Source organism: Peromyscus leucopus, chromosome X (genome assembly GCF_004664715.2).
Source record: "Peromyscus leucopus breed LL Stock chromosome X, UCI_PerLeu_2.1, whole genome shotgun sequence".
NCBI lineage: Eukaryota > Metazoa > Chordata > Mammalia > Rodentia > Cricetidae > Peromyscus > Peromyscus leucopus.
In genome coordinates this window covers 96,507,594-96,520,320 of record NC_051083.1, presented here as the reverse complement: position 1 = coordinate 96,520,320, position 12,727 = coordinate 96,507,594, and the positions used below count along the sequence as shown (strand labels likewise).

The 12,727-nt window shown below is 38.4% G+C and overlaps 1 protein-coding gene across 4 annotated transcripts in view; it reads left to right on the top strand.

The window, feature by feature from the left end:
* Chrdl1 (chordin like 1) overlaps positions 1 to 12,727 on the top strand; it is a 119,090-nt gene that overhangs the window by 32,710 nt on the left and 73,653 nt on the right. For all 4 annotated transcript variants that reach the window (XM_028876955.2, XM_028876952.2, XM_028876956.2 and 1 more), the window contains exon 4: positions 254 to 347. In XM_028876955.2, the coding sequence (XP_028732788.1) occupies positions 254 to 347 (94 nt within the window). The remainder of the gene's footprint in view (positions 1 to 253; positions 348 to 12,727) is intronic.

The window sequence follows — 12,727 nt, the reverse complement described above, 5'->3', positions numbered from 1 at the left end:
ATATTTAATGGGAGGCTTTGAAAACTGGGACTGTGTTGAAAAAGTATGCTGATATGCTTCCAATCAACCCAGCAGAGGTGCTAAGAGTGAGAAAAAGAATTTTTTTTAAAGAAGGATGATTGCATTCACATTCTTGGGAATGCATTATTCACTGCCTGGGTGAGTCCTTGCATGACTGTTTCCCAAACTGGCAGAATACCAGTGACCTTTGAAAGACATTTTTCTCTCTCTTTTTCTGCCTTCTATCTTTCAGAATGGGAATGTGCTTTGCAGCCGAGTCAGATGTCCAAATCTTCATTGCCTCTCACCCGTGCATATTCCTCATCTGTGTTGCCCCCGTTGCCCAGGTAATACAGTTTGCCTTTGTTTCTCCAGGCTGTGTGTCTCTGTTTTCCCTCTTCACCTAACCCAACTAATCTTCCTAAACTCCCCCAGAAGGGAAACTTCCAGTCAGAAATAACAATAGAACACTTTTAGACAACTTAAGCTGGCCCCTAAAATACACTTTATAGCCCAAATGGGACATATTCTGGGTTCTAATATGTTATTGGGTACCCAGTAACAGATTTTCATTGGGCTTTTAATCATTTGAAAGGGAATGAAAAGGGAAAAAGGAATTATAGCTATAAACAGCCTCTTCCTGCCATGGGCAGTGGGTAACAGGGGGGTTGTATCATTGTGGCACGTGTCCTATACAATTAGTGCTGGAATTGCATCCAAGCATAGCTTCAAGATGATGAGAAGCTGTTCATAAATCGAAGGAACTGAACCAGTAAGGTTTATGGCAGTATAAAGCTGCCTGCCTGCTGAACAGTCACCTCCTCCACACTGTACAGTTATTAGGTACACACTGTTAAGAGCAAGTCTGGGGAGAGCCAGCTAGAGACTTTTTCACAAAGTTGTTAGGAAGGCTACTTTCACAGTGTGTGGTTAGAGTAGTTTTCTGAGATATATGCCCCCTCAATTACACTTCATTCTGAAACAACTAGGGCCTGGTTCCTGCACCAAAGGCCTGGAACCATGGAGAAATTCAGAGAATGCCTGCCAGCCTAATGACATTCCAAGGGAAAGCTATCTGACAATCTTGAGATCTGTGAAGTCGAGGCCTTTCTACTCTCTAGGTATATTCATTATGCCGTAGAACAGAATTGTTGAGATGAAGGTTCCTGGGTGGACTTTAGGGAGTCAGAGAACTCTTCGAATTTAATTGCAGGTTTTCAGTTTACTGTGTACTGCTTTACTGATATTACATTTTAAAGTATACTTTTCTGTCTTTGTAAATACAGTCCAACAAACATAGGCATTTCTTTTCCCAGGTGACAAAATATCACACACAGATTTATTATTCTTTGCATGTTGGTGATGATAGTACATGCTTCAAGACATGAGGAACTGACCAATCTGAAAGTTACTTTTCAGAGTAAATTTCTACATGAGCTTGTTGTTTTTTGAATGTGTTCGTTTGCTTCTGCTTAAACTGGATTACAGGGTACAATATGCAAGAGGCTCTGGCAAATGAGAGAACAGTATTTCTCATTAAATGACTACTCTGGAGATATTATCTTTAGTATGCCAGATATCCTACTAAATCACTGTGAAAATCTCTCCAAGAAGTGGCCTAATGCAATAGGAACTTATCTAAACCACAGCTTCTTTAATCATGGATCATTGGTAGAAAAAATTATTGACCAAAAATGGAAAGTAGAGGCTAGCAGTTATTGTTAAGAGAAATGTAAAAGTGTTAAGAGAATTGAGATTGTAAATCCCCAGAAGGAAAAGGTGAAATAAAATTACTTGAAATACACAGAAACAAGCTTTGTTTTTCCTTTCCTTGCTCTTGCAGTTTGATTCTGAGAAAGTTAATATTTCTTCTTCATTGTGCAAGCTCTTTCTGTGAGTAGTTGTGCCAAAGTTCTCTAATCCTTACCTTCAGAATGTCTGATGTTATCATTCTTGAATGATAGTTTGACTGGGTATAAAATTTTAGGTACATGCTCATTTTCTTTTAGCACTTGGAAATTATTTCTAAATGGCTTCCTGCATTCTTTTGTTTATGGATGAAAATAGACTATTTGATTTATTTTAGAGCCTTTTATTTCCTTCATCTAGAAAGATTTTTCCTTGTACTTTGGTGAACACACTAAAATGTTTTTACGTATAACTTAAATTCCTTTAGTCTGTTTGGTATGATTGTTGTTTTGGTGTTTTGTTTTTTGAGACAAGATCTCTCTACATAGCCCTGGCTGTCCTGCAACTCACTAAGTAGATCAAGCTGGCCTCAAACTCATAGAGATCCACATGCCTCTCCCTCCTAAGAACTGGGATTAAAGGTGTGTACCAGCATGCCCAGTGGTATGATTGTTTTTCAGTCTAAGTACTTAGAAGTCTATTTGTCAGTTATCATTTATATAAAAATAATCATTTCCCCTATAATAATGGTTCTCAACCTTCCTAATGCTGTGACTGTTTAATACAGTTCCTCATGTTGTGGTGACCCCCAACCATAAAATTATTTCATTGAGACTTCATAACTGTAATTTTGCTATTGTTGTGAGTTAAAATGTAAATATTTGACATGCAGGATATCTAATATGTGACCCTTGTGGGTTCTCGACCCAAAGCTTGAGAAACACTGCAACCCCCTCCCTCCCTTCCTCCTTCCCTCAATTTATATTTTGAGATAAGATTCCATGTGCATTACACTGGCCTTCCTAGTCCTCCTGCCTCAGCATTTCCAGTGCTATAAAAGTGTCTTTCAGTGCTATAAAAGTGTTTTTCATGTATATTTTTTCACCTCATTTAATTTGTCCTCTCTTTCTCCTGATGTCCCCTTTGCATTTTTTATTTCTCATATTTCCCACAGTGATACTTCATCAATTCCATCCTCTAGTTCATATATTCCTTTCAGATGTACTATTTAGACAATTTGTTAGATTTTGTTTATTTATCTTATCTTCAATAACTGTATTTTCTTCCAAGTTTTCAAATTGTATTTTCAAGACATTAGCATGTTGTTTTGTAATCCTGTTATAACTTCTTGGGGTTTATTCTCTTTTTGTTTTGTTGTTTTAAGTATCTGAGATTTTCTTACGCTACAATCTAGGTTGAAATATTTATGTTCTTTTCAGATGTAAATTCTGACTTTTTGTAGTTTCTTGATAGCTTGTCTTAATTCTGAATTTTTTCTTTTTCTAGCTATTGTTTAAAAGCTTATTCTCCATAATTTTTTTTTTATCTAGAATGAGCCCTTTATTCCTTCACCCATAATGATTTCAGGCCTTTGACACATTTAGCTCTAACCTAGGAGTTTGGGTGTCTCAGACTAGGTTCCTCCTGCCTTGATACTTTGTTTCTACTTTTACTTTAATGTGGAATACTATTCCTTCATAATGTTCTTGAAGTAGGACCTCAACTATAACTGCCAACTTTTAATAATCACTGTATTGGGGGAACAACACAGTGTAGGCAGAATTATATTGGAGCCTTTTTAGTTGTGAGACATGTGACCTTGGTTCCAAGCCATGTTAGTCACATTTATTTTAAGCAGGCAAAGCAAGATGATTTATTATTTTCTTTATTCTTTTTTTATCATTAAGAAATTTTCTATTCATTTTACATACCAATCACAGATCCCCCTCTTCCCTCCTCCCACACCTCCAAACTCCCCCCCCCAGCCCACCCTCCATTCCCTCCTACAAGAAGGTAAGACCTCCCATGGGGAGTCAGCAGAGCCTGGTATACTCAGTAAAGGCAGGTCCAAGCCCCTCCTCCTGCCTCAAGGCTCTGCGAGGTGTGCCAACATAGGCAGTGGGCTCCAAAAAGCCAGCTCATGCACCAGGGATGGATCCTGATCCTACTGCCAGGGGGCCCCTTGAGCAAATCAAGCTACACAACTGTCTCGCTTATGCAGAGGGCCTAGTCCAGTCCCATGGAGTCTCTATGAGTTCCCACTAGTTTGCTTTGGTTGTCTCTGTAGGTTTCCCCATCATAATCTTTATGTCCTTGCTCATATAATCCCACTTCCATCTTTTCCACTGGACTCCTGGAGCTTGGTCCAGTGCTTGGCTATGGATCTCTGCATCTGTTTCTATCATTTACTGTAGAAAGGCTCTATGATAGCAGTTAGGGTATTCACCACTCTGATTACCAGGGTAGGCCAGTTCAGGCACTCTCACCACTGTTGCTATTAGTTTAATGTAGGGTCATTCTTGTGGATTCCTGGGAATTCCTAGCACCAGGTTTCTCCCTTACCCCATAGTGTCTCCCTCTATCAAGATATCTCTTTCATTGCTCTCCCACTCCATCCCTGTTCCAGCTTGACCATCCCATTCCCTCATGTTCTCATTTACCATCCTCTACCCTCTATTGCTCCTCCATCCCCAGTTTACTCATGGAGAACTGTTGTTTCCACTTCTCAAGGTGATCAGTACATTCCTCTTAGGGTCCTCCTTGTTTCCTAGCTTCTCTGGAGCTGTGGGTTATAGTCTGATTATCCTTTGCTTTACATCTAGTATCCACTTATGAGTGAGTACATACCATGCTTGTCCTTCTGAGTCTGGGTTACCTCACTCAGGATGATATTTTCTAGTTCCATCCGTTTGTCTGCAAATTTCATGATGTCATTGTTTTTTACTGCTGAGTAGTACTCCATTGTGTGTATATGCCACATTTTCTTTATTCATTCTTCAGCTGAGGGGCATCTAGGTTGTTTCCAGGTTCTGGCTATTATGAATAATGCTGTTATGAATATAGTGGAGCATGTGTCCTTGTGGTATAATTAAGCCTTGGGTATATGCCCAAGAGTGGTATAGCTGGGTATTGAGGTAGATTGATTCCCAGTTTTCTGAGAAACCGCCATACTGATTTCCAAAGTGGCTGTACAAGTTTGTATTCCCACCAACAGTAGAGGAGTGTTCCCCTTGTTCCACATCCTCTCCAGCATAAGCTGTCTTCAGTGTTTTTTATCTTAGCCATTCTGACAGGTGTAAGATGGTATCTCAGAGTTGTTTTGATTTGCATTTCCCTCATGACTAAGGATATTGAGCAACTCCTTGTCTTTCAGCCACTTGAGATTCTTCTGTTGAGAATTCTCTATTTAGCTCTGTAGCCCATTTTTAAATTGGATTGTTCATTATTTTGATATCTAGTTTCTTGAATTCTTTATATATTTTGGAGATAAACCCTCTGTCAGATGTGGGGCTGGTGAAAATCTTTTCCCATTCTGTAAGCTGTCATTTTGTCTGATTGACTGTGTTCTTTGCCTTACAGAACTTCTTACAAAGCTTCTCATTTTCAGGAGGTCCCATTTCTTAATTGTTGCTCTCAGTGTCTGAGTCACATTTTTATTGTTATGACAGTAAATGTGAGAAAACCCAAATTAACTGAAGAGAAAGGAGTTACTTTGACTCACCTTTTCAGAGGTTTCAGTCCAGTGTTATTTGACTGTGTTGCTTTTGGACTTGTGAAGACTTGCATGATGGAAAGCAATTAGTGAAAGAAATGGCTTATGCAGCATCAGGCAGGCAATCAAGCAGGGCGAAAGAGGAGAGAGAGAGATCAGGGTTTCAATATTTCTTTCAAGGAGATGCCCCCTTGCTAAGATCTAATTCTTTCCACTGGGCCCACATTCTAAATGGTCTGCTCCATCTTAATAGTGCAACGTATTGGCATCTAAGCCTTCATTCAACATTAGGCCTTTCAGGGATATTAAAGATCCAAACCATAACACCAGCATCACAGAGAAGCCATGTACAGAGTATAATTCCACCTTAGCTGTGTAGTCCCACCTATCTGTATGTCTCAGGTGCCAGCTGACCTTTTGATTTGGCACTCAATCATTACCATACTCTTCTACATCTGATTCCACAAAATGTTCACTTTATTTTTATGTTTTTTTTTTCTTTTAATTTTTCATTTATTTTTTTTTTTTTTGCTTCATATCACCATAGTTTTTCATTTGGAAAAGAACCAAGAGATTTTTCATGTATTATCTTTGTCATGTTGAACCAGAGCACAAGCAGTTACCTTTCTCTTTCTATTAAGATTTTTTTAAAAAGCAAATGGCTTAAACCATAGTGGACAAGAGGGACTTTGATTAAAAGGAAGAATTTTGCTATGCAGTTGTTTTTTTTTTTTAAATCTCAGTTGTACTATATGGAGGTTTTTAGTCTCTTTGCTGAATATTTCTAGAAATAAACAGTACCCACTCATGTGAGATAGCGTGTTATAATCCTGTTTGGAGACAGGACAGTAAATTTGATAGCATCTCTATACTCTTTCCACTCCAGTGGCGTAAAGAAACTCTTATCTTCAGGGCCACAGAACATTTTAGTCAAAGAAAATGCACTGCAATTGGACCATATGACCTAGCACTTATATCCTGTAATAGAAGCATATATACATTCATGTTCATTGTTGCTCTACTCACAATATCTAGAAAATGGAATCAGCCTAGACATTCACCTGCAGATGAAAGGATAATGAAAAAGTGGTACATAGCTATCATGGAATTTTATTCAGCCATAGGGAAAACAAAATCATAGAGTACACAGGATACTGAGTACTCAGTGGAACTGCAAAGTAACCCAGACTCAGAAAGTTAACTGTAATATTTTCCCTTTCATATGTGTATCCTAGTTTCTAATATTTGTATAAGCATATGTATATGAGCATGAGTAAATATAGATGCAAAAAAACTAGAAATAATCCTGTGAATGGGGGGAAATAAGCTTTTAGGGAGAGCAGTGTGAAGGGTAATACAACACATGTGATATGAAAAGAGCACGGGAAATACTAGTGGGGACAAAGGAGGCCAGCAGGGAGAGAAGTAAGAAGGAGGTGGTCCAACCAAAACCATGTGTGAAAATGACACAAGGAACACTCTTACTTCGTATGCTAATTTAAAAAGAAAATTCTATAAAAATCTGTATTTATCTAGAGAGAGAAAGACAGGAGAGAGAATGATTGAACAAGTTCCCTAGAGTGAAACCATATAAGCAATATATCTAAAACAGTGATTTTCCATAATGGACCTCAAACAGCACTGTGGCAAGGGAGGATTCATGTAGGTAATGATAAGCTTACAGGAAGTGTCATGCTTAGAAAAGATAGAGGGACTATGTATTCCCACTTGTTTCTTTGTTCTCATACCTATCTTTGTAAACCCTTTACCCTCATATTTCTCAAGGATCTTACCTATGTTTCAGGCTATGTCCTTCAGCTCCTGCAGAGTATAGAAGTCTGAGTATGCAGACTTCTTTTCCAGAATTGCCAGCAAAAAATATACACTGGTTGCCATGAAGAGCAAACGAGAGGTGTTTTCTTCATTTGGTCACATACCATCGGCCTCTGCTGTCCTGAAGAAGCAGTGCTACAGAGAGGCTGGGACATTCTTCTAAGGAAAGTCTAAACTGCCAGGGGTTATGGATGGTCTCTAAGCAGGACTGTATATGGTTCTTGAGAAGTGGATAGCAGTGAAATACTAGGGTAAAGAAGTAGTAGAGAAAGAATAGGAAAATAATGAAACTTCTTTCCCCTTGTTTTTATATATAATTTTGCCACCCAGAGAAGAATTTCCTACTGACCAAGACCCTAAACCTTTTATCTAAGATCATTAATGTTTATTCCATGAGAGTTTGCTTTTCAGAATTAATAAATTTGTGTTCTGTTGGAGGTGTTCCAGCATTCCTAGGTTATTAAAGGGCTATTATAAAATGGCCAAAATAGCTGATTTGATCTGGTTACCAGCGGCCTAATCCACAATGTTTTCTTTCTGCTAGGTGTGAAGACATTTGGCTCTTTGACATGAATTTATTAGTGATAGGTACCTAGTGGTTTTGCCCCCCTCATCCCAGTCTTTTTCATTCCTGGTGGGGTAAGAAAATATCTTTCCCAGTGATGCACTGTATTCTCATAAGGGGAAGACTGTAAACACTATGCCATTTGTCTTTGACCTGAGTTGTGAATGAGCTTGCGAAAATGGACATTGCTGCTCTATGGTAATAGGTGAATTTCTGAAAACACTCACTTTCTGCCAAATTATGCATCGAAAAATGGCAGAGCTTTCAAGAAGAAAGCAAGATTGGGGAAAACAACTAATGACTTATGAAATCTTAACTGGAATACTAACAAAACAGTATACTAATGAAATACCAGTGGAGCTTAAGGGGCTTCTTACATCTGCAGTAAAGGAATATTACAAAAATTGGGGCTTCATCTTTTAAAGTAGTTATAGTGTCTTACATTGACAATAAGGAAGATCTGAGAGTGTGTAGTCAGATGAATCTTTCCTACCCACTGGTACCCAAATTACCAGTCAGAGGCTTAATATTAATTACAAACTGGTCTATGGCTCAGGCATCTTGTTAGCTAGCTCTTTCATCTTAACTTAACCCATTTCTATTAATCTATGTATTGCCATGTCACTGTGCTGTTACCAGTCTGCTGGCATTTTGTTGCTCCTTGAGCAGTGGGCTGGAATCTCTCTCTCACTCTACCTTCTTCCTCTCTGTCTTCAGTTTGAATGAACTGCCTAACCTTATTCTGCCTGGTCATTGGCCAAACATCTTTATTTATCAACCAATGAGAGCAACACATATTCACAGCATACAGAAAGACATCCCACAGTACTTCTTCTTTTTGGTCTAATCAAAAAGGAGAATTTTAGCTTTAACATAGTAAAATTATATAATAAAACAGCTTTCAAGCAAGAATTACAGTTATAACATCTAGTACATTTGTATTTGGCAAAATTATAGAAAATATTCTATCATATTGTTAGTCTAAACTTTTATATCTAATTTATCTTTTACAATGACTGAGGAGAACTATAATTACAATTATCTAGTATTCAACTCCATCAAAGACCCCAAAAGGATATAATATTACCTAAGCAAACAGGAGGTTCATTGAAAGCAACTTCCAAAATTCTAGAAATGATAGAGACATCTGACTGCCTGAACAGTCACCCAAAGTTCCTCTGTAACATTGGGGGATCTATCTTCAGCCTACAGACTGAGAGTCTTTGGCATACTTTACAGTGAAGCAGGAAATTTAAAGGACTGTTCTGCCTATTGGCAAAGTTCATCAGTCAGTTTTTCTGTGACCTGCAGAATGTCTCGCAGTTTCTTCTGTGAAGTAGGAACCTGAAGGACCATCTCATCTCATTTTGGCATAGTTCAGTGGTCACCTTCCTATGGGTTCTACATGTCTAGTTTATCAAGCAGTCAAGGAAAGAGCAGTTTCTTGCTCAAATGGCTAGCCTTTTCCACATTGTAAGCAAACTGCATAAGTTTTCACAGTGCCCATCATCCTCTTTGAAGTAATTGGTGCTGCCAGGAGCAGATGTGTCTCACTGTCCAGAAAAGTCTATGTTCTTTTTTGTTTTTGTTTTGTGTTTTTTGAGACAGGGTGTCTCTGTGTAGCTTTAGAGTCTGTCCTGGAACTCACTCTGTAAGCCTAGAACTCACAGAGATCTGCCTGCCTCTGCCTCCCAAGTGCCAGGATTAAAGGCGTGTACCACCACCGCCCAGCAAGTCTAAGTTCTTAAAACATTTTAAATGCCATATTCTGTATGTCTTTGAAGGGTTTGAAAATTACCTATCTATCTAAAATATAACTCTGTATATGTAGATAACCTAACTAACATGAATATAAGTTTTACTATCAAGAAGACTATTAAGTTGTATTTTTAACTATATATTACATTTTTAAGTGAGCTGCATAAGCATAATACCCTAAACAAGAGTATAAATATACATACAGCCTAACAAAATTGACCTTAAATATGTATCAATAAACCAAAATCCATATCAATGTAAAGTATTTTGAGATTAACAGTTGTAGTTTTTTTTTGGGGGGGATTAAAGTAGATTCAATAATCTACCTTTTTTCTCATCATTTCTATGCCATATCCCCCTTTAAATAAAAACAAACATTCATAAACAATATTTTGGGAATTTGGTCATAGTTGTTTATTACTACTTCCTGCTGATTGGGGACACTGGTAATCTTATGGGGATCCTGAGAAAATTTAGGATTATGGTTAAATCTTGACTGTAGTAGTCTGTGAGGCTGCATCATGTCATCCGGTTGCCTTGAAGTTGTTCTGGATGTTGGATCATCTGGGCCATCACTACCATTGGAGATCTCTCTCAGGGGTCTTCCCTGATGGAACCATATTAACCCAGAAGGAATCCACAGCTTCTAATCTTCTGTGGAGACAAAAGCAGAACCTCTTTTCCAAAGCAACATATCCTTAGATCCAAATTTTGAAGTCAAGATACCTTTAATTTATATTAGTTTAACTTAGTAGAACCCAAAATCAAATGTCTCTCTACAGTTAAAAATCCCAAAGACAATACAATAATATACAGTATTCAGACTCTCTGTGGATTTTCCATCTTTATATAGCTTTTTTTTGTTCTGTTTAAGGACTTTCTCTACTCTCTTTGTTTTCTCTCTCAAGCCTACATATATTTTTAAACATCTTATAACCCTATTAGAGTTTTTTCCATATTAATCTGTCTTTATTATATATCTTTAATCCTTTTCTGACCAGGAGAGTTTTTAAACTGTTAAGCTGCATGATTAGGATGAAAGCATGGCTTTGGCTGCTGGCTCTGTCACACGTGGCTTTTCAACATGGTAGGTACTAATGAGTCAAACTTATCTCTCCATTTGTGAGAAGCAGTATTAAGTAGCATGTAGCTGTGTTTTCAAGCCTGAGGCTGTGTTCTCAATCCCACAGGCAGTGTCTGGGAAAAGCCTCTCTTTATCACAGCCTGTGAGAGATTTTGGGAGTCCATCATGTTGCTGCTGAATACTGCCACAGGGGGATGCTTCTCTGTACCTTGGCCGCAATGAGCAACATGAACTAGGAAGCTGCTCTTGGCTCTATTCTAGAGTCTCTTCTTAAGCTCTCTCAGGTTTTAGGCGGAAACTGTTGCCAACACATCTGGGCACCAATTGTAGTTGGACGAATCTTTCCCACCCGCCGGTACCCGAATAACCAGTCAGAGGCTTGATTTTTTTTTTGGGGGGGGGGTTTTCGAGACAGGGTTTCTCTGTGTAGCTTTGCGCCTTTCCTGGAACTCACTTGGTAGCCCAGGCTGGCCTCAAACTCACAGAGATCCGCCTGCCTCTGCCTCCCGAGTGCTGGGATTAAAGGTGTGCGCCACCACCGCCCGGCGAGGCTTGATATGTTTGATCTATGGCTCAAGCTTCTTGATAGATAGCTCTTTCATTTTAAATTAACCAATTTCTATTCATCTGTGTATTGCCACAGCCATACTGGTCTGTTGGCATGTTGCTCCTTGGGTGCCATGCTGGTGTCTCCCTCTCATTGCATGCTTCTTCAGCTCTATCTTCAGTTTGAATGTACCACCTAACCTTATTCTGCCTCACCGTTGACAGAACAGCGTTATTTAGCAACTAATGGGAGCAACACAGATTCACAGGTACAGAAAGATATACTGCAGCAAGGCTGCCAAGTCATAGACAAGAGAAAAACCCACATAAGTACTCTTAAAAAGAAGAATGTGTCCCCAAATCTGAGCCAAGAAGAATATAGGGTGATTGGGAATAAGACGGAGTATTATAGCTCTTCATTGCTTGCTGAGTGCAACTGGGTCAGTGTACTTGTCATTTGATTACTGTCACTTGGTAATGCAAAATCATATGTACAAATGAAGGCAAGTTCTCCTTTGTACTAACCTTTCACTCCTATGTAACATACATATACACAGATTTGCATTTCATAAATCCATTTTCCAGCAGAAATAAACTACATAAGATGAGTAGATATAGTCTCTTTGGCCTTTGACAGTATAGAGGAAGTGGTAAAAACCACTTGACTACTATGAATCAGTCTTTTTGTGGTTCAATGTTAACTACATACATTTTGTTCCTCTTTGCTCCCATCTCCTATGTTTAATCAAATGGCTGTGTCTTTGACTTCCAGTGTTAATAGTAATGAAAAAAAAATTGTACTCCTTTTAGGTTTTTTTCTTTTCTTTCTTTTTAAAAATAATTCAGGGTGGGGGATTTATTATTTTTGTTCTAGTAAAATTTATATAGCATAAAATTTATCATTTAACAATACACAATGTAGTAATATTAAGAACATTTACAATATTGGACAAATATCACCACTAGTTTATTTCCTGAAATTTTTACCACCTCTAAAAGAAACCCTGAACACATTGCATAGTTACTTCTCATTCCCCTTACCCTCAGCTCCTATGGAGAACTAATGTACATTATGAATCTGTGGATTTGACTATTCTGGAGTTCTCAGTAATGAATTAATTCAGTAGGTGGAGTTTGGCTTGTGGCTTCTTTCACTTAGCCTTGAAAAATGTTTTCAAAGCTTTCATCCATGTTATATTATGTACCAATGTTTCATTCCTTTTTAATGGATGAGTAATAGCCATGGTATGGTCATGACACTTGTTTTAGTCACTGTTCTTTTGCTGTGAAGAGACAGCATAACCAAGGCAACTCTAAAAGAAAGCATTTAATTAGGGACTTGCTTACAGTTTCAGAAGATTTAGTCCATTATCATTATCAGGGAGCATGATGGCGCACATAGGGCTGGAGCAGTAACTGACAGCTACATCCTGATCTATAGACAGAGGGAGAGGGCAGGGAGAAGGAGAAACAAAGAGACTCTGGCCTGGCCTGGGCTTTTGACACCTCAAAGTCCACCCCAGCAACATACCTCCTCCAA